At 43.3% G+C, this 23,025-nt stretch overlaps 1 protein-coding gene across 1 annotated transcript in view; it reads left to right on the top strand.

Annotated features, from left to right (window-relative positions):
• LOC109922578 (glutamate receptor ionotropic, NMDA 2B-like) overlaps positions 1–22,587 on the top strand; it is a 263,374-nt gene extending 240,787 nt beyond the window's left edge. Inside the window, exons 12-13 of the mRNA XM_048617643.1 lie at positions 8,839–9,077; positions 16,398–22,587. Of these exons, the coding sequence (XP_048473600.1) occupies positions 8,839–9,077; positions 16,398–18,197 (2,039 nt within the window). The 3' untranslated portion in view covers positions 18,198–22,587. The remainder of the gene's footprint in view (positions 1–8,838; positions 9,078–16,397) is intronic.
• Positions 22,588–23,025: the final 438 nt, after the last annotated feature.

Below are 23,025 nucleotides of genomic sequence, written 5' to 3'. Positions count from 1 at the left end.
GCCCAACATGACCTCTGAACTTCTGTACTCAATACACTGACCAATAACGGCAAATACCTTCTTCACTATCCTGTTTACCTATGAATCCACTTTCAAGGTGTCATTTATAAGTTAACGTTGTGTGAGATCATTAATGAATATGCTCACATTTTTATATCAGTAATAACTTGGTAACACTATGATATCAATAAGAAAGGTATTAACATTGTGATGTCAGCAAGGAAATTGTTAAGTGGTGTGATATTAGTAAGGAATGTATTTGCACTGTGTGATCTCAGTAATGCCATGCCTACATTTTCTGGCATCAATAAAGAATGGGTTAATGTGGTATGATATCAGTAATCAGGGTGTTAACAGTGTCATATCAGACTTGAGGTGTTATAATTATGTGAGTTCCATATTAATCTATTTTCAGTATAGTTCCAGTAATATCAGTCACTGATATGTTCAGACTGTGATCTCTGTCAACAATGCTTATGTTGTGCATGATGTATGGAATGTGATATCAATAATGAAGTTTTGGTGCTGTATAATATTCATAATGCAAACCTTAATATTATGATATCATGAGTGGAGACGCTAACACTCTTGATGTCGCTAATAAATGTCTAAAACTGTGTGATTTCATTAATGAATGTATTTTCGCTTTGTGATATTAGTGCTACATCTGTTAACACTGTAATGTTTGCATGAATTGTTATGGACCAGACCAAACCCCTCAAAATATATTAAGAAGATAGACTAGACCCTAACTTTTTCTTATCTCAAAGGTAAGTATAAGGTGTTGCATTCCAGATGCAATTCAATTGGTCAAACTATTCAACTTTAAGCAAAACACACTTTACAACACCATTAAAATGCAGACAAAATAAAAATTTTAAAAAATGGTTTAACTGTATCTCTATCAAAATGCTTAACAAAACAATATATTTTAATTTACTACTAATTAACTGTTCTAATATCGTAACATCCTATAAACACACACTTGGCAAAGGCAAATTCAGTAAAGTAGATTGTCTCACATCAATTATAGCAGTAGGAAGTTAAAAGCCCCAGCTTTTAACTGTAACAAAGAAAGGATTAAAAGCTTCCACATCCAGCTTCAAGACCCCAGAAATTGCAGAAAGCTAAAACTAAAAGTCCTGGTTCTGTGGAAGCTTGATCCCACCCATTCAGGCTGCTTCAATAGTACCAACTTTAAAAAAAAAACCAAGGCCTCACAAGTTGTATACTTTATTGGCTTTGAGCAGTGTGCTCATCACCTCTATTTCAATTTTTCTTCATAAAGAATAGCACAAAATACACCTCTTAAAATCATGATATCCTCATAGAATGTTTTAACACAATTTGTTACCTAATATCAGTGATAGATACGTTAGTGTGGTTGACAGCTATTAGTTGAAGGATCAATAACAAGGGGGAATAATTTTAACATGAAAGGCAGGAGGTTTAGAGGGGATTTGAGTGTAGTGGGATCTAGAATGCACTGCCTGGGAGGGTATTTGAGGCGTGTAACCTCAGAATCTTTAAAAATTACTGGATGGACACTTGAAATGTCATAACATTCAAGCATATGGGGCAAGTGCTTGAAAGTGGAACTGGTGTAGATTTAGTCTCGTTTTGGTGATACAGAGTTAATGGACCGAAGGGCCTCTTCTGTACTGTATGATGCTATGTTTCTGGTTGCTGAAACAATTCAAGAATATGGAATGTGCAGAGAAGTCTTCAGGCTGATAATCTGTAAGTTAGTGTGTCAAATTATGTAGAAAAAACTGGAGAAACTTGGACTTTTCGGTCTGGAAAAGAGATGTCAGAAAGACAATCTTCCAGACTAAGACTGAATATTTAGTTTAGTTGGCAAGGTAGGTGCAGATTATTACTTTATTTAATAGTTAGAAATGTACTAAACTTACTGAATTCTGGGAGAGATGGAGACTGGGATTAATTGATAACTTTAGCTGGCATAGTAAGATGGTCCCCTCCAATGCTGCTACACTCAGGTGTAACCCCACAATAACCCAAGTTGGCATGGGCACAAACTCTGATATTTGAACCTTCCTAACTCATTCAGAAATCAAGATAAGGCAAGTATTCCCTGATAGAGTAATGGAAGATAACATTTAAATAAGTGGTTGAAATGGGGGTGAATGTAGAATTGTTCAGGACGTTAAATTCAGATGAAGCAAATTAACTTCATCGCAGAAGCAAAAGAAGATTATTCTCCCCCTCTCCGATACCAAACCCATTTTGCATCCATGCGTTTGAAGGGATCTACATATTTATTAGCAGTATCTCACACCACAATTGCAACCTGCAAGAAATGTTTGGTTTTATGTCATTTGTGGTTAATGGTTTGATTTTTAGTAGGGACCAAACGCTACTGCATGTAGCCTTCTCTCTCGCCTCGCTGTTTTCCAACCCATGTGGGAATGGAGAGAACAAAATCTCCTCTGATAACTGACTGCATGAAGACAACAACCCCAAAATCTGGTTCCTAGGGTCTACTGAACCCCCTTACAAGGGGCTTAGCTGATCAGCTAAGGGACCCTCGTCTGAGGTAATTCTGTGGCTTGTGATTGGTGCAGAGTTAGAAACATATAATTGGGCTATAATTGACCAAACAGCGTCCAATACAAACACTGAGTGATCACAGTGGATTGGGATTCATCCTCAGCACTACTATCCCTCATTTTCTTGGTTTGCGTTGACACCTTGGATACACACTCAGTTGATTAGATGAACGCTGCTGACAGTGAGGTTTGGGCATCAGAGTTCGGTTCTGCACAATTTAGCAGCTGCTGACTTAGACTAGAATATCTTCCTAGATTGATACCTGGAATGAGTGGGTTGACCTAGGAACAAAAATTAGCAAAACTGGGCTTGTTTGCACTGTAATTTAGATTAGTGAGGAATGAATGGAATCAAGTATATGAGTTGCCAAAATATCTTAACAAGTTGAAGGTGTGAAAGGTGTTTTCTCTTGTGGATGACTCCAGAAATAGGGGACACACTTTTAAGGCAGGAATAAGGATTTTTTTTCTATCAGCCGGCTGTGTGACTTTGGACCTCTGCCTCAGAAAGCAGTGGAGGTCGGTGACTTTGAATATTTTTAAGGTGGAGGAAGATAGATTCTTGTTAAGCTTGGGAATCAAAGGGAGATGGGAATGTGGAATTCAAAAACATGGCCAGGTCAACCATGACATTACTGGATGGCCAAGCAGGCTCGAGGGGCTGAATGACCCATTTCTGCTCCAAAATCATCTACTCATATCTCTCTACTCTGAGTCTGCTGCATCTCCTTTTCTGCCTTATGTAAAAATGACTCTTGGGAATTTTAATAAGCTGTTTTGTTTCTAGACCAATGTACAGAATATTGATTTCTGTATTACTGCTCCCTTGTACAAGTTATTCCATCCTCTTCTCAATCTCAATAGCATGTTTTTTCTTCTTCATTCGTTCACGGGATGTTGGCATTGCTGGCCAGGCAGCATTTATTGTCCATCCCTAATTGCCCAGAGGGCAGATAAGAGTCAACCACATTGCTGTGGGTTTGGAGTCACATGTAGGCCAGACCAGGTAAAGATGGCAGTTTCCTTCCCTAATGGACATTAGTGAACCAGATAGGTTTTTCCTGACAATCAGCAATGGATTTATGATCATGACTAGATGCTTAATTCCAGATATTTACTGAATTAAAATTCCAACATCTGCCATGATGAGACTCAAACCTGGATCCCCAGAACATTATCTGGGTCTCTGGATTAACAGTCCAGTGACAATACCACTGCTGATGTGACTGATGGTTGTGTTAAATCACCTTATACATCATTACATTATTAACATATGCACTGTCATTGTACCGCAATCTGGACAATGATGTAGGAGAAGGGCAGATGACAAATATGTCTGTATTTTGGAAGACAGGGCAGGATTATAAAGACTGAGGGTGGGGATACAAGGGATCTTACTAAATTGGACACTGTAAACCAATGGTGTGATGGCTCAGTGGTGAGCACTGCTGCCTCGCAGCACCAGGAATCCAGGTTTGATTCCAGGCTTGGGTGAATGTTTGTGTGGGTTTGCTCAGGTTTCTCCCACAGTCCAAAGATATACAGCTTAGGTGGACTGGTCATGGTAAATTGCCCATAGTGTCCAAAGATGTGCAGACCAGATGGATTAATCATGGGAAATGTGGGAGTAGGGTGGGTGCTCTTTGAAGGGTTGGTGTGGACCCAATGTACCGAATGGCCTGCTTCCATACGGTAGGGGTCCTAGGACACAGATCTTCTCTTAATTTTCAGCAGAGTTCCTGGAGTGATCTGAATTGAAGTTCAGATGAATGTGTACTTATTTTGGTTGTTGCAGCATGAAATCAGCACTAATTGCAAGCAAATGTCAGTTTGTATCCGGAGATTAAGTAGGACTATCAATGTTCTGAACTTCTGCAGTGTTTATCAGACAAACAAGGTGGAAAAAGAGCCACCTTGAAGACAGCCTGCCCATACATACTATTTTGAAGATCCCAGTTTACAAATCCCTACAATGACTTGAGCCCATACTCCTCTGCCATGACTCTGAACTCTTCATCTTACTAGTGGGGTCATGTCATATGTTCCCCACCTTCCTCTGAAGCACAATCATAGGAACATAGGAAATAGGAATAGAGCATTTAACCTCATTAGTCTGCTCTACTATTCAACTAAATTATAACTGATCTTCCACCTCAATGCCATACTCCTGCATTATCCCCATATCCCTTGGTGTCTTTGACTTCCATTACACTGTTAATCTCTGTCTTGAATATACTCAATGATAGAGCTCCCACAGACTTCTGGGATAAAAAATTCCAAAGATTTACCATTGGCTGAATGGAGACTTTCTCCTCATCTCAGTCTTAAATGGCACTTATTTTGCAACTACATCTCCTGGTTCTAGAACCACCCAGCCTGGAAAAATGTCCTTCGTGCTTCTATCCTGTCAAACTCTTCAGACTTCTGTACGCATTAGTGAGATTACCTCTCATTCTTCTGAACTCTTGAGAATACAAGCACAGTCTCTTCAAACTGCCCTCATGAGTGTGATCCTGCTATCCCAGGAATGGTTAACATTCTTTGCACTTCCCTTATAGTAAATAGATCCTTCCTTAGGTAAGGAAACCAAAACTATATACAATACTCCAGTTGCAATCTCAGCCATGCTGTGTATAATTGCAGCAAGACCTATTTGCTCTTGTACTCAAACCCTTGCAATCAGAGTTTATGCTGTCTTCTGTGTGCACCCATGGACCACAGTATCCCTCTTAGTTTACTTGATTTAATTTGATTTGATTTATTGTTGTCACACGTACCTAAGTACAGTGAAAAGTTTTGTTTTGCGAGCAGTATAAGCAAATCGTAACGTACAAGGACATAAAGATGCTTAGACACAGCAAGACATACCAGTTTACGGCCGCACAGGATGTGCACAAAAGCAAGAATCAACAATAGATTTGAAATTAAAGAGGTCTGTTCAACAGTTTCATAACAGCAAGGAAGAAGCTGTTCTTGAACCTGTCGGTGCGTGTGTTCAAGCTTCAGTATCTCCTCCCTGCCGGAAGAAGTTGGAAGAGGGTATTACAGGGGTGGGAGGGGTCTTTGATGATGTTAAAGCCAAACCCTCCAGTCACTACTTCTTCCTCTGCTCTTGCCTCATGTCCAACTGTTTAAATGCTTTGTGAAAGCCTGACTTCCTTGGTATCACCCCTGCTTGTGATTCGAAGATTGTGGGTTGAAGTACCGGGTTAGGGTTGAACATATAATCCAGGTTGACACCCTGGTGCAGCATTGTTGGAATTACCATCTTTTCTGTGCACATATGCATGCAAATAAACGTTTGGCACATGCTGTCATGAATTCATACACATCCACAAGGACACATGCATGTACATACCTGGGGTTCTGTGCACAGTGTTGGTCTGCATATTTAAGGCAGCATATACATGCCTTGGAAGCAGCGCAGCAAAGATTCACCAGAGTGGTACCTGAAATGAGAGTGTTGTGTGAGAGACTGAGTAATTTAGACCTCAGCATTCTGGTGTTCAGAAAATTCTGAAGGGGCTTGACAGGGCAGACACTGAGAGGTTGTTTCCCCCAACTGTGTTACCTGGAACACAGAGATTCAGCCTTAGTCTGAAGAGTTGATCAATTAGGACCGAAAGGAAGAGAAATTTCTTCACTCAAAGTGTTGCAAATCTTCAGAATTTTGTATCTTGGAGGGTTGTGGGGGGCTCCAACAATGAATATATTTAAGGCTGAGGTAGAAAACTTGGGTTTGTCAGGGATTCAAGGGATCTGGATAGGAAAGTGAATGGAGTCCCAAAGGTCAGCACAGCTATACTGAGTAGTGTGTAATTCAGCCATAATCTACTGTTCCTATTTTTTTTCTTTTAGTGCTCACACACATAAGGTGAGCAAAGACTGTTGATGACACTAGCCAGTTAACTTTTGATGAATTCACATGATGTTCCTTTCCCTGCTCCTGTAGAGGAGCCATTAACATATCATCGATCTCCTGTGTCTTTGCCAATGGGGAATCAAGTCTGTGCTGTTTTCAGACAAAGTGGAGTTCAAGGGCACTGCATAATTACATATGGGATGTATTTCAGCCTTCAATTCAAAGCCATACATTCTGTCTTAATTATGTTAAATTAAAGTATTATATAAAAATAAATTATGGCTAAATAGCAAGAGTTACAGCAATTTGGGAAGCAAAGAAAATATAGGTAATTGGAGGATGCCATAAGAGAACTAGAATTTTCAGCACTGCCACTGGCTGGAGGGTATTGTTACGTGATGAGTTTATACATTCTGTTTCTATTATCAATGCAGACACAGAAATACAGCATTGAAAAAGGTGCAAGTTGTCGCAGAAGTACGAGATCAGACTCTGCTAGGTTTGTAGATAGGAAGTACATGGTTAGATGGGTTAGTACCAGATTAAAATGGTGGACTTTGAGTTTCTATTTTCCTTCCTGTCTTCAAGGGGCCAACAGCAGAAATTACTGAATTTGTCAGCAGCTTGCAAAGGAGAAATTTTCAAGGCTAGATGGAAAGAGCAGGGAAGTGTGACTAATTTTATAGCACTTCTATACAACCATGACATGAGGTACATGACCCCTTCAATGCTGATCCTTAGATCCTATTCCTAAGATCCTTTCATTGTCATGGAGTCATTGAGTCATACGGCATGGAAACAGACCCTTCAGTCCAACCAGTCCATGCCAAACATAATCCCAAATGAAACTAGCCCCACCTGCCTGCTCCTGGCCATTATTCCTCCAAAACTTTCCTATTCATGTGTTTATCCAAATGTTTTTTAAACATTATAACTATACCCACATCTGCCACTTCCTCAGGAAGTACATTCCACACACAAATCACCATCTGTGTAAAATATTTGTCCCTCATGTCTTTTTTAAATGTCTCTCCTCTCAACTTAAAAATGTGTCCCCTAGTCTTGAAATCCCCCATCCTCAGGAAAAGACTCCATTCTCCCACCTCTTCCTTGAGCTGTGCCTCTCATCATCTTGATTAACCAGTCACGTTTTAGATTTTCTGATTTCTTTAATAGTTGCTTGATGCATTGCCCTGAACAGGCTTTGCATGTAAATTAATTAACTGAAACACATGGATGATTTGCTGGCAGTGGTTAACAGATGAAAAGAATAATTTGGTGATGGGGAAAAGAACAGTTCAGTCACGTACAAGAACACTTCTGGATGTGAAAAAAGAAACAAAGAAGTTGCTTACTCAAAGAAAAAAAAATGTTGCTTGATTCATTTAATTAGAAACATGGGTAATTTGGTGGTGATAAAACAATAGCTTCAGAGGTGCACAGTAGCATCTCTGGATAGATATGAAAAAATGTCACTTAATTAATTTAATTAGAGACACGGGTGGTTTGGTGGAGCTTTTTTTTTGCAAGAAGTCACTTGATTGCACTGCCCCTGGTGGGTAGTGCTTGTTAATTATTACTATTCAGTTGGTTAAATTAGTTAATTTGATGATGGGTCGCACAAAAAGAAAGTCACTTGACTGATTCCTGACTACCTGCCTCTCTTCTAAGGATATGTTCATACCAATTCAAATATTGATGACGAAAGAGGCATGGGCTGGTGAAGCTTTTTTGCCTAGCATTGATCAAGACAGAATCTTCTTGTGCAGGGTAGTATTGCTATTCCCTTTGAGATTTGGCATTCTTGCAATGCTTCCTGATAGGTCTAAGACAAAAAGCTTCAAAAGTGTGTCTCTTCTCCAGCAATTTCTTTAATGTTTTTTTTCATCGCCTCTGTGGTCAATGTAACAAAGTCAGCCAGGTGGACCTCACAGAATATGAATTCCCTGATTGGGGCTGTTAGCCTGGTCCAATCAGTGAGCCCTGGCTTACAGATATAAACAGGAGCATCAGAGATTCTGTTTACTCTGAGAGCTAGCTCTGAGGAAGCCAGACCAGTGTTAAGGACTATGCAAGTGTAAATAAAGGGTGACTTGTGATGGGATATTGGCCTCTGTGGAGTTATTTCAGCCTCAGTCTGTTGTAACAATTTGCAGGAGCTTTCAAGACATTAAGCCAATATTTTCCAAAGAGTTCTTTCTCCCCTTTACCTACTGTTTTGTTCTGACTTTATTCAATTGATCATTTGTCAACCTTTTTTGTTTCGATCTGGTGAAGATTTGCTGTTTCTCTCCAAACGTACTGACAGACAAGCTGCATATTTCCAGCATTTCTTGCTAGTGGTTCAGATCTGCTATCCTACAAAGCCTCTGACATGAATTTTCCTTTCCTCTGTCCTGTCCTTAGGAGATATGGAGGAGCTGGAAGCCCTCTGGCTGACCGGCATCTGCCATAACGAGAAGAACGAGGTGATGAGCAGCCAGCTGGATGTCGATAACATGGCGGGCGTGTTCTACATGTTGGGTGCTGCAATGACACTGAGTCTTGTCACGTTCATCTGTGAACACCTCTTCTACTGGCAACTGCGGCATTGCTTCATGGGCGTCTGCACTGGCAAACCAGGTGTCATGTTTTCAGTCAGCAGGGTAAGGCCACATCTCTCCATCTGTGCCTGTTTGCCAATGTTATTAATCACAGTTTGGCTTTGGAGGGTTTGAAAATCCACATGTGGTCTGGTGCTCCTGCATAACAGCGGAGGGATCATTCAATCTCCTGGACCTTTGATTGAAAGCTTTGAGCTTAAAAGCCTTTGGTTATAGACTCATACAGTCATACAGCACGGAAACAGACCATGTGGTCCAACCAGTCCATGCCGACCATAATCCCAAATTAAACTAGTCCCACCTGCCTGTTCCTGGCCCATAGCCTCAAACATTTCTTATTCATGAACTTGTCTAAATGTCTTTAAAACATTGTAACTGTACCCACATCCACCATTTTTTTTTGGAAGTTCATTCCACACACTAAATACTCTCTGTGTAAAAACATCCCTTTTTTAAAATATCTTTATCCTCTCACCTTAAAAATATGCTCCCTAGTCTTGAAATCCCCCATTTTAGGGAAAAGACACCCACCATTCACCTTATCTATAACCCTCATGATTTTATAAATCTCTATAAGGCCACCCGTCAACCTCCCACTCTCCAGTGAAAGAAGTCCCAGCCTATCCAACCTCTCCTTATAACTCAGACCCTCCGTTCCTGGCAACATCCTGGTAAATCTAGCTTAATAATATCCTTCCTACAACAGGGTGGCCAGAACTGTACAACCTCAACATGACTCCCAACTCCTATACTCAAATGTCTGAGCAATGAAGTCAAGTGTGCTAATTGCCTTCTTAATTACCCTACCTACATGTGATGCAAACTTCAAAGAATCATGTATATGAACCCCTAGGTCTCTCTGTTCCACAACAGTACCCAAAGCCCATATCTTAATTGAAGTCCTGCCCTTGTTTGTGTTACCAAAATGCAATACCTCATATTTATCCAAATTAAACTCCATCCACCACTCCTCAGCCCATTGACTCAATTGATCAAGATCTCTTTGTAATCTTAGTTATCCTTCTTCACTGTCCACTATACAACCAATTTTGGTATCATCTCCAAACTTACTAATCATGCCTTCTATAGTCTCATCTAAATCATTTATATAAATGACAAAGGTGAACCTAGTACTGATCCCTGTGGAGCACTGCTGGTAATACACTCCCAGTCCGTATATGTGCAAACCTGCTTGCTGTTTCTGATTGTTGATGCTCATAGAGTGATTCATCCACTTGTATGTAATTAGGTACACTTAGTAGCAGACCAGCCTTTGAGCAACGGTGTTATAGTTTCAAGTCCCACTGCAGTGCTTGAGTGTGTAAAAAGTTAGGGTTAGCTCAATTACTCTCTTGGTGTTGTGGTAATATCACTTATCTCTGGGCCAGAGGTTTGAGGTCCAAGTTCCCACCTGCCACAGAGCCATAACATGATGTGTCTGAACAGGTAATTTCTTTAAAAAAAAAGTCTGCCTTGGCTGTCACTCCATTTTCCAGGGGAAAGACAGATAATTGAGATTCCCATAAAATTTTACCTGTTCTCTTCTCTCACTTTCTCAGTGTTTCATTCTTATTGTAGGACATCTTCAAAATACATCACTAAATGATTACACTTGCTCTCCATGCCCGTCAATGGATAGAGGGTTTAACCTGGGCTCTCACACCAGAAAGCAATGAATGAATCTCCCTGTTGGGTCCCAATGTTTAAACATGTCATCCAGTTGTACTTGGGACAAAAAGGTCTGGACATTTCCAAACTTGATCCTAAATCTTGCAACAGTCCACAACCATCCATATCCTGTTGATGATCAGGTCATTATCTCATTAGTATTTATGGGATTTTGCTGTGCTTCCTGCACGACACGAGTGACCACCATTCAAACATTCTGCATTGTCTATAAAGTAATTTGAGACATCCTGAAGCCTCCGTATAACGGCATTTACTTTTTTCCTTCTGGCTGAGTCCCTTTAATTAAATGTGAAGGGAGATCATTTTGGCTATATCTCTCATTACAGACCTCTTCCTGTCTCTCCTATTGTCCATTTAAAGGATTTTGCATTCTGTTAAAGTCTTGAGGGATTCAGGCAATCCTGTAATTTTTGTATACTCCTTGTTTTAATTGAAAAATGTGAAAAAGCGGCCCTGAGACTTTCCTGGGATGGGAAGACACCATATAGCCAATGCGCAATTCATCAGCTGGTTAACTCTCAAGCCACTGGGGTGTCACAGTGGCTCAGTGGTTAGCACTGCTTCCTCACAGTGCCAGGAACCTGGGTTCAATTCCATCCCTAGATGACTGTCTTTGGGGAGTTCACGTATACGTGTCCATGTGGGTGTGCTCCAGTTTCCTGCCACAGACCAAAGAATTACTGGTTAGGTGTACTGGCCATGCTAAATTGTCCAGGAATGTGCAGGCTGGATGGATTAGGCATGGGAAAGACAGGGATAAGGTAGGGGGATATGTCTGGGTGGGATGTTCTTTGGTGGGTCAGTGTGGACTTGATGGGCTGAATGGCCTGCTTCCACACTGAAGGGATTTAATGATTCAAACTATCTGTAATTAAGAGACAATTAGAAAAGTGTCCAGCTGTCATTTTCTTTGTTCACTTTCTGCCTATACCTTGTTGTAGTGCTCCTTTCTACAAAAAAACCTCTTCCTCCTTACTTGGCATCACCTTCAAACCTGGAAATCCAAGACTCTGCACCTTTATCTGAATCAACGATAAGTTTGTTGGAAATATGAGGCCTTAGAAACCAATTCTGCAATTTTCCTTTTGTTCCTTCCCTTTATCCCTTATATCTGTCACCCACATCTCAAGCACTCACCTGCATTTCTGTCACACCTTTTCACGCCTTTAGGAGGTTCACTAAGAAGAGTTACTTCTTGAAACATCATGACTGTTTTCATATGAATAAGTATGTTTTCCTATTTGTGCACAGTATGATCCCATAAACAGTAAACGAGACAATTGGCTAGTTAATTCCCCTATCTACTTCCAGTTGTTCCACATGATCCTTTGCAGTCAGTTGAGAGGTTAAACAGAAGCTCTGTCTAACATCTCCGTCTCCAACATTCCCTCAACACTGCAATGAAATATTCATGTTCCTGAAGTGAAGATGAATCAGGCAGTGTGCTACTCACTGAACAAAACCAACACCATGGGTTTCACTTTGTATAGTACATTATGGCCCAGATTTTCCAATGACCAGTCACTTTTCCAGTATAGAATGGGAATTATGCTCTGCAGAATTCCATTTTCGCAGACTCTGAAGGAATTACTTGGGAAATTGAATAATCTGTTTAGCAATTCCGTTATACTTGAAACCTTCCTGAAGTATCCATTTAAATTGAAGAATTTAGAAAGTTGCAATGAAATTAAGTAAATAATTACACAGGAAAAATTAGAATGTTAAATATATATAGTCTAACTCCCATATCTACCTCAATCACCCCCAACTACACCTCCCACAAGCTACTTACACATCCCTAGACCCTTCTTTCCACCGGCACCTGACACGCCCTTCCCACTCTAGACCAACTCCAGACTTCCTCTGTTCTGGACTGGCTCCCCCTCCCCCAGCACCAGATCTGCAAACCGCCCAGTACCTCCTACTGCTGTGGACCTGATTTGTCTCTGCCCACTCATTAGTCTCACGCCACCCCAAGCCCCCCCAACCCACAGCCAATATCTCCCACCTATCCCAACCTACCCTAAACACTGCTTCACTTCCCTGGCCCCAATGCCATCTCACACCCTAACCCCTACCCAACTGGCATCCTATCCCATACACACCCGGCATCCTAGTCCCTGGTATCTACCTACCACTCTGGGGGTCAGTTAGATGGATGGCTGGCTTGTGATGAAGAGTTCCACCAACAGCATGGGTTTGATTCCCACACTGCCTGAGGTTACCATTGAAAGTTCCATCTTCTCAACCTCTTCCCTCACCTGAGGCGTGGTCACCTTAGGTTAACCTCACCACCAGTCATCTCCCTCTAATGAGCAAGCAGTCCCATGGTTCTCTATCACGATGGCGAGTTTGTCTCACCCCACTTGGCACTCTGCCCATTTGACAATCTAACTTCATACTTTTGACAGCAGCTGGTAAAGTGGTTGTGATTCTGGGTCTTTAAACTTGAGTATAAGGCATCTGACTGCTGTGAAAAGGTGGTCGTTTTATCTTCCCTTCCACAGTTCTGCACTGTGAGGCAACTGGCAGAATGGAGGTACAGCTTTGCATTTCTGAAGGTGCTTTGATCAGAATCTCCTGTCAGAAATGAAGCCATTGTGCCTTTCGTAAAAGAGAAGGGGCAATTTGTGTGAAACAAACATTTTGCAGCACAGTACTCAACATTGTAGGGGTTACCATTGACCAGAAACTGAACTGGACCAGCCATAAAAAAGTTGCGGCTATGAGAACAAATCAGAGGCTAGGAATTCTGCAGTGAATATCTCACCTCCAACTCACCAAAGGCATGAGCCAGGAGTATGAAGGAATATTCCCAATTTGCCTGGCTGCATGCAACTCTAACAAAACTCAAGAATCTCAACACCATCTGGGACAAAGTAGCCCGCTTGATTGTCACCCAATCCATCACATTCACTCCCTTCACCACTGACATACTGTGACAGCAGTGTGCACCATCTGTAGTAACTTGTACACTGCAGATGCCAAATGGGTATGGGGCGGTGTAGCAGGTGGAATAGCACCACCCAAACCTATGATATCTACCACCTAGGACACGGACAGTAGATGCACGGGAACACCACCACTTGCAACTTACCAACACTGCCCTAACTTGGAAGTATAGCGTCAGGGACCAGACCAGAGCCCCTCCATTTATTTTAAGAAGGTGGCCTAGACCCTAACTTTTTCTTATTTTAAAGGCAAATATGAGTTGCCGTGTTCCAGGTACAATGCAAGGGGTCAAACTACTCGATGTTAAGCAAAACACAGTTTATTTAAACACAACAAAAGAAAATGGAATTTAGAATAACTTAACTTTATTGGAAAACTTAACAGAATAACTGATATAGTAACTGTTACTAATTAACTGTTCGAATATAGTAACATTCCGTAAAGACACCCCTTGGCAAAAATGCAAATTCAGAAAAACAGATTTTGTTTCATATGCAATCCAGCAGCCTGGGAAGAGAACTCCCAGCTTTTGGCTGTAATCGAGAGAGGGGGAAAAAAACAGCTTCTTCAGGCCCACAACAGTAACTGCTTAAAGCTAAACCGAAAAACTAAAATAAATTAGAAATCCTTGAATGTGAGAGTTGGCCACAGCCATTTAGGCTATTTCTTTTGTTCCAACTTTATGAAAAACCCCAAGGCCTCACAAGCTGTTTACTTTACTGACTTGCCAAGTAGACAGTTCAGTACCTCCGTTTTAAAACCTCTCTTTAAAAGGACAAAATAACCTCTTATAGCTACAGCATCGTCACAATAGTGCGATTCCTTCACTGATACTGGATCCAAATCCTGGAACTCCCTCCCTAACAGCACTGTGAATGTACTTACCCCTACGGTTTCCAACAGTTTAAGAAGACAGCTCCCCACCACCTTCTCAAGGTCAATTCGGCATGCTGATCCAGACAGTAAAGCCTACATCCCATGGAAAGGAGATTCGCTGCCTGTTTGATTCTAATGATTGAAACATGGCCTCTATCCAATGTGCTTTTTGTACCAATTGTTGGATATTATTGAACTCTATCTGATTAATGATCACAAACTTCAAATCTGCAGTGTGACACAGCAGTGTTGTGATAAGTCTGTAATGGTAAGACAGGTTACTTTTGATAATGTACAACTGGCTCTGACTAGGCAATTGAAAAGTATCCAGCTGTCTGCTAGCTCCAGTATGTTTGTAACCATTGTGAAGCATGTTCTAAACTTCTCCCAGTATACCATCTCCAACTGAGCAGAAAGCAGTGTGGCACATGATTTAACTCCACAGCAGTTCCTGACACTAGTCGGTAGCAGTTACCAGTTTCAAAGAAACGGCTGAATTAGGGTGGGACTTTTTGCTATAGACAAATGAAATGTTGTAAGTAAATTTGGTGAAATTCTGAGTCGGTTTGATAGGATAGATGCAGGAGAAAACGCTCCACTAGTAATGGGTAATGAAGATAAGACGGCCACAAATCTGTGAATTTAGGAAGGCTTTCTTTGCCCAGAGGGTAGTGGGAATATCAAACATGCAGCCACATGAAGTTATTTGAGGGGAATAGCCTTGAATGCTTTGAAGGCACATGAGGGAGGAAGGAGGATAACGTGATAGGGTTAGATGGAGCAGTATAGGAGAAGGCTCAAGTGCAGCATAAATAGACCAGTGGTCTAATTCTGTGCTGCAAATTCTGTGTAATTGGTATCTGCAGTCTCAGTACACTAACAGGCATCTCAATAATATTAGAGATAACAAGGTGTAGAACTGGATGAACACAGCAGGCCAAGCAGCATCAGACGAGCAGGAAAGCTGACATTTTGGGCCTAGACTCTTATTCAGAAATGCTGTCCAATAAAGCTGAGTAGAATTGTGAGTTCAGGCTGTGGATCCTACGAAGAACAAAAAACAGGAGAGGTCCTTTGCAGGTCTGGGAGAGGGAGGCTCTGAGCTGGGGTAGGCTTGATTGTAGTGCCAGGAGATGCCGGCGCATTGCTGCGAGTGTGTGTTTCAGGAGTCGCACGGAGAAAAGTGTTCTGAATGTAGATATTGTCGCGGTTGGGGCCAAACTGGGAAGGCCTAAATGTGGACTGTAGTCCATTGGGGATGACCCGGTTCCGTAGGCATGTACTAAGAAAGGTAATGTGGCTGTAGTACCTGGTTTGCGTCAGGACGTGGTCGAGCAGTTTCAGGGCCGAAGAGATTACAAAAGAGTTGCAGTGGGAGAGAGATCCACTGAGGTCTTTCTGGAGGGAGGAGGGTAACTTCTTCAAGGTGGACATCCTTAGAAGACGCTTTGCAGTGGGGTTAAAATTGTTTCAGAGATAGGAGGAGCTGCAGAAGCTGGAGAATCTGAGATAACAAGGTGTAGAGCTGGGTGAACATAGCAGGCCGAGCAGCATCAGAGGAGCAGGAAAGCTGACATTTCGGGCCTAGACCCTTCTTCAGAAATGCAGTTTCTGAAGAAGGGTCTGCATTTCTGAACAAGGGTCTAGGCCTGAAACGTCAGCTTTCCTGCTCCTCTGATGCTGCTTGGCCTGCTGTGTTCATCCAGCCCTACACCTTGTTATCTCAGATTCTCCAGCATCCGATTTCAATAACATTTTCAGCTCAGCCTCTTTGTACATGAGTGTCGTGAATACCACCCCCCACCCGCCCGAACTACTGCTTATCCCCTCTGTGTTTTATTGCAGGGTATATATAGCTGCATCCATGGAGTCGCTATCGAGGATAACAAGTCTTGCATGGAGTCCCCCACTGCCACTGTAAACGACACCCATTCCAACATCATGCGGCTACTGCGGACGGCCAAGAGCATGGCCAACCTGACCGGGGTCAACGGCACGCACTTCGGCACCCCCCAGAGCGCTCTCGACTTCATCGGCAGGGACCCCTCGGTCTTCGATGTCTCTGAGCACCGGCGGAGCTTCACCCACTCGGACTGCAAATCCTACCAGCCCGACGACAACCTCTTCAGCGATTACATCAGCGAGGTGGAGAGGACGTTTGGCAACCTCCACGCCAAGGACACCAACAGCATCTACCAGGACCACTACCACCATCACCGGCCGCACAGCATCGCCAGCACCAGCTCGCTGGACATCCCGTACGAGTGTGACAATGCCATGTTTGGCACCCAGAGCCGAGCCCTGGCGAGGAAGCCCTTTGAGATCGGCCTACCCCTGAAGCATGCCCAGGGGCAGCTCAGTGACAGTTACGAGAGCCACAAGTATTTGTTCAAGAATGACCGCTACGCCCATGACGACCTGATCCGATCGGACGTCTCAGATATCTCCACGCACACGGTGACCTACGGCAACATCGGCAACACCAAGCGGCGCAAGCAGTACAAGGACAGCCTGAAGAAGAGGCCGGCGTCGGCCAAGTCGCGGAAGGAGTTCGATGAGATCGAGCTGGCGTACCGCCGCAAAGCGCACACCTCGGACCGGAAGGCGCGCTTCTTCAACAAGGACAAGCTCCGCGACTTCTACCGCGACCAGTTCCGGTGCAAGGAGAACGCCAGCTCGCGCTGGGAGCACGTGGACCTCAGCGACCTCTACCAGGGTCACGACGATGACTTCGGCAAGCACGACACGCCAAGCTCGCGCCTGAGCCGGCCCCGCCCCGTGCACGTCGGCGAGTTCGCGCCGCCGGCCAAGGCCAACCTGCACGCCTCGACGGTCGGCCTATGGGACAAGAACGCCAGCGTGCCGGACTGGGACGAGCGCCAGGCGGACAGCTACTGCCACAACTGCCCCACCAAGCTGCACAACTATGGCGGCCAAAACGCAAACCGTGGCCCGTGCCTGTGGTGCGAGGCGTGCAAGAAGACCGCCACCCTGTACGACATCAGCGAGGACAACTCGCTGCAGGATGTGGACCAGGCCCTGGCCCCGGGAGCCGGCCTCTCCAAGTACCACCAGAGCCCCACCGACTCCACCAAGCTGCAGAGGCGCAACCGCAACAAGCTGCGGCGCCAACACTCCTACGACACCTTTGTGGAGCTGCAGAAGGAGGACAGTGTGGCGATCACCCCGAGGAGCGTCAGCCTGAAGGAGAAGGACCGCTTCCTGGAAGGCAGCCCTTATGCCCACATGTTCGAAACGACCCCGGAGCCGGCCTTTGTCGGCAAGCCCACCGCCCCGGAACGCCACAACCTCGGCCGCTACACCTTGAGCAAATCCCTCTATCCCGACCGGGTCACCCAGAACCCCTTCATCCCCACCTTCGGCGACGACCAGTGCCTGCTCCACGGCAGCAAATCGCACTTCTTCAAACACCCGGCCAGTTCCAAAGCCCGCCTCGACTTCCACCCATCGGCTAAGGCGGCATCGTCCATGCTCAACGCCATCCCGGCCAGGTTTCAGAAGGAAATGTGCACAGGAAGCCAGCCGACGGTGTGCATAGCAAATAACAAGACTCCCAGGGCTTTCAACGGGTCCAGCAACGGACACGTATACGAGAAACTCTCCAGCATTGAGTCTGATGTCTGAGCTCGGAGTCGCTCCTGCTTTTGAGGGGGGAGGTGGGGGAGATGTCATTTGGGAGGTTCCCGTTTGGGCGACATATTGGAGTTCCGGCTGGACCTGCTATTTTTTTCCTATGTTTTAAGTTTTTGATCCTCATGCAAAACATCACAGAACATCGTGTTCTTTTCCCATTGCATTATTATGGGAGTGAATCGGATTCCATGATTTACATTATGTCTGGTCCAGTACAATATGACAAAATTCTAACTGCATGTCATTTGTATCAAGTTACATCGGGTGATGCATCTTTGTGTAGGGGGTGATGATTAATATAGTAAATATTAATATCAGTGCCATACTGTACAGTTAAAACCTGGATTAACCTGTTTGCCACTGAAGACTCAATATGGCTTCATTCTGAATGCCTCTCCAGGGTTCTGGGAAAGTTGCACGAGGTAGACATGGCTTCTAGTAAAAGCAATGTCAGATCGGTGGCGTGTATGCGTGCGTGTGTGTTAGCGTGCATGTGTAAGTGCGTGTCTCCAGTCATGGATGTGTGTGTGTGAGTACATGTATGTGCTCTCCAGGGACAGCCTGTGCTAACATTGTCAGGTCTTCATAGTGGTGATACACAGTGATATCACAGACCCAGCCATGTCACAGAGTTAGTGATGTCACTGTGTGAATGATGTCACAATGAATGTGATATTGCAGAACCTGTGATGTCACAGTGACTGTTGGCAAGCTGACTGATGTCACAGTGTAAGTGACATCACGATGGCAGCAATATCACAATGATTGTGATGTCATTGTGCCAATTATGTCAATCTCAGTGACATCACAATGATGGTGATGTCAGTGTGTCAGTGATGTCACAGTTTTAGCAACATGGTGTGTTTCAAGAAGTCAATGATTTTAAAATCTTTGAAATTGTGTCGAGGCCAGTTTTTTAAGGTCTGTGGCTATTGAATGCATATTGTGATTATAACCACCGTGATAATCATGCCTACAAATAAGGATGAATCTTCAATCCAGGTGCAGCCTCTATTTAGTAACACAGGGAAAATAATTTTATTCCATCATGGTGAGTGATAATGTTAGTGTCCAACAAAGTTATTGTCAGACTGGAAGGGAATCTAATGACTTATAATTAAATTATCACTTACTGTGTCCTCGCAGGTCTTTCTATGACGGAACGCTGCTATCTGTCAGTTAGCATAATGATGGTCTCTTCTCATTCCATGGGTCTAGATGATAATTTCACTGCACCAGTGCCTCGTGATGTGAAGTTTCATTGCAAAAAGAATGAAACATGATATTGCACTACAATCTAGTAGTATTTGATATTTCTGATCAGGAATTAGCAGACTGTTGCTGTGCGGATGATGTTTCAGTGATGCTCATCACTAGTGGGAAAGACTAACTATCTTTTGCATCCGCAAATGAGCATTCAGCAGCGTACCACCATCAGTGTGGTGGACTGCATTTAATCGATGCATGTTTCTTTCTTTAGTTAAAAGGCGCTCCTTCACTCCCAACTATAGCATATTTCTGAGTGCAATGTATGATTTCAAAACATTGAATAGACTATGCTAATAGAGACAAATCTCGATCTGACTATTCAGTAGCTCCCATTCTACCCAAGCTGACTGCAGGGCCCCAAGAATCAATGGTAGCTGGTTAGATCTGTCCTGCTGGTAAAGGCTACATGGAGGTTGGTGACGTCTTCTAATATTGTCTAGGAAGGGGAGCCTTTGGCTACACTGTGTTAGTTCTCTCCTAGCTGTGACACCATTTAAAACCTGTCATCTTTTATTTTTTGACATGGATGGTGCTGAGAGCACAGTGTTAAATTGAAAAGAATGCCAGAACACCATCACAGTGTTGACAGACAAGAAGTCACAAGTGGTGCTGGGTTAAATATTCTAGGAGGTTTTAACTCTAAAAGTGATGACTCAGTGTTATTCGTTATTGTTATGGAGATGTGAGCAACCTTTTCAATTTACAATTTATAAAGGACACTTTTTCTCTTCTCCCATTGGACAGCAGAAATACCTGGATTACAAACAACTTGCATTTAGCCATAGAGTTCCCTTAGTTTCACAAATAATCGTTCAGTTTTATATTGAGATGTGCCCATTCTTGGATTTGCCACCAACTAGTGTGCAGTAGACTGTGGAAGCAGTGTTAACCTTGGCTCGGTGGATAATGCTCTCACTTTGGCAGGGTGGGGCTAGCTGTGTTGCTGTTGCAGAGGACCAGCATTGAAATGACTGCCCAATTGACCTTCTGCTTGACTCTATGAAATATAGCCATCAGTTAATCAATTCCCAGACTAAGAAGACCACAGATTTGATCTCCAGTCTGAGGGGACCATGTTGATTTTAGTTAGAGCTGCCCTGTGAGGCTGGAAATATGGGAAGCAGAGGGCAATGAAATTTCTGGGCATGGACATGACAGATCCCGTGGTGTATCACTTTGTGATTCTGGATGAACAGCTAGAACTGAAATGCTCTGAAGTGATTGTAATGGAGAACAGGCAACTTGGTTCTGTTCTGTTAAATTTGCTGTTCTCAATCTACTACATGAAACTTAAATTTCAGGGAGACTCAGCTGGGAGGGGGTTAAGATTGTAAATTCAATGTGAATTTATGGAAGAATTTTTAAATCCAACCCCTGCTAGGCTGGATTCCAACCCAAAAGGACTGGGGCATGACCCAACAGGACTGACCTCCACAACCACCAACTGGGTCATGCCCCCGCTCTTCCTCACTGACAGGACCTTTCCCACTAACAGGACCAAGAAGACTGGTTGTCCAATTTACCTTTCCTTTAAGATAGAATTGCCTGATAATTTCATTCGGTTGATCAATATAGCCGTAGCCTGGCAGTGGGTACAACCCATCATGAGGCATGTTGTCAGAGGACCCTTTGCGATGCCTAGCGCCACCTTGTGTCAAATAGAATGCAATGCCACTACAGGCTGCAATGGGCTACATTCTGTTGTGTCTGAACTGCTGTATATTGCTAATGTAGTCACTGGCGCCTGTTATGGAACAAATGGTGTGAAATGGTTTCTGGGCCTGTGTAATTGTGGGGAGGGGTTTCAGCAATGATGTGATAAATATGGCTGTCTCAGTGCGTGGGAGTGTGTGTCACCATTACTGCAGGTGGGATACAAACCTCCTCTAGAATACAGTGTCTCATCACCATAATGTGAAAGGTTGGACCCCATTGCAACGTATGATCTAGAGGCTGGTGGAGTTAAGGGGGTATTGGAAATTCTTAACAGCTTGGAGATTTTGGATGGCGGTGATGGGCATGGTGCTGCAATATAACCATATGGGGTCCAAGGTACAATAGTTACTTTGCCCCCCAGACAGGCCCTGGGTGTGGTGGTCATTGAAACTTGATGAGGATGGGAAAGGGTTGAGCCATGATGCTTCCTGCGATCTCTGTCAATGTCTGTGCTCCCCTATCAAGACACCAGCCTAGCAAATGGAGTTGTTCCTGGGCAAATTCGGTGGCAGTAAGTCATGGAACAGAAAGTACGTTATCGACATCGGGAACATTGGCAAGACCAAGTGCTGAACAGAGGGGAGAAACTACAAGTTGAGATGATCTGGAGCTAAGGAGAGAGGCCAGGCCAGAGGGTTGGAGGACAGGTGTGGAAGTAGTGAATGGGAGCCAGCAGCAACCTGTGAACTTAATGTGGATTAGGGAGATTTGTAAGCCAGGAAGCCCTGTGAGAATGGATTCCAAAGACCTCGTCTGTGGGCCCTGAACTGCTGTATATTGCTAACTTGTCACTGGTGCCTCTAATGGAAGAAGTGCTATGAAATGTTTTTTAGGCTTGTACAGGAGGAAACACCTATAAAACTGTACACGTGGTGAATTCTTTCAAGAGAGAGGAGAGATGAGTGAGTGATATAATAGGGGGCTATTTCGTGACACCGAGTCTTGACAAGGAGCTCACAAAATCTTAGTTCTGCTAGAGAAAGAAGGGGAACAAAGGATGCTGTGCAATAGATGTGTTCTTAACAGAATAACTCATGGGGTATTTTGATTGACAAAACAAGGCCAGGTAGATCAAGTGTTTCCGTGTTTGGAGTCCTATTACAGTTTGTATAGCAAGTGTTCAAATAAGTTGTGATCTCAAACCCTGAAATCGTTTCCATTCAGCTCTTGAGGTACCAGTAGCAGCTTTCCCAGACTCCTTCGCTCCAAATAGTCCAATGATGACCATCCCCATCATCATCCATGGACTCAAGCACATCACCCATTGCTAAACCTTAAGTAGGAATTATTTTTATGGATAATTCAATTTGTATGTAATGTGACTGCAGACCTGTACATTATTTGAGGAAGAGTGTGGTTGACTGTTTTATGGAGTTTTAATAGAATGTTATACTTCTGTCATTTGTGTGATTTTTGAAGTACCTTGGAATGAAGAAGATTTCAGAAAGCCAAGATTAATTAGTGGCGATAGTTTTATTTTATTGTAAGTGCATTTTCACATTGAAGAGTTTTAGGTGGTGGATCGCAGAAATGTAAGTTTGCATTGTCTGCAAATCTCAATAAGGTTTATTGGCGTATTTTACAATTTTGACATTTTGTTATGCTTTACAGCTTTTGGAAAGTGTTTTGATGATGTGTGGCAGGAGGAACACAATGACATTCCTTCTGGTTGACTGAAGCAATTAGAATAACTCTTTAACCCTTGGATGCTCAGCTCTTTCGAAGAGATGGAACATCGAAATGCTGGAAAATCCAATTGGAAGGAAGTTACTCCCTTAATGTTTATGTTAAAACCAATGTTTGGTGTGAAATTACGCTGGGTGATATCAGGAAC

This window comes from Rhincodon typus, chromosome 37 (assembly GCF_021869965.1).
Source record: "Rhincodon typus isolate 14 chromosome 37, sRhiTyp1.1, whole genome shotgun sequence".
NCBI classification, from domain to species: Eukaryota; Metazoa; Chordata; class Chondrichthyes; order Orectolobiformes; family Rhincodontidae; genus Rhincodon; species Rhincodon typus.
The sequence above is the reverse complement of the archived record's forward strand: the minus strand, read 5'-3'. Positions and strand labels throughout refer to the sequence as shown.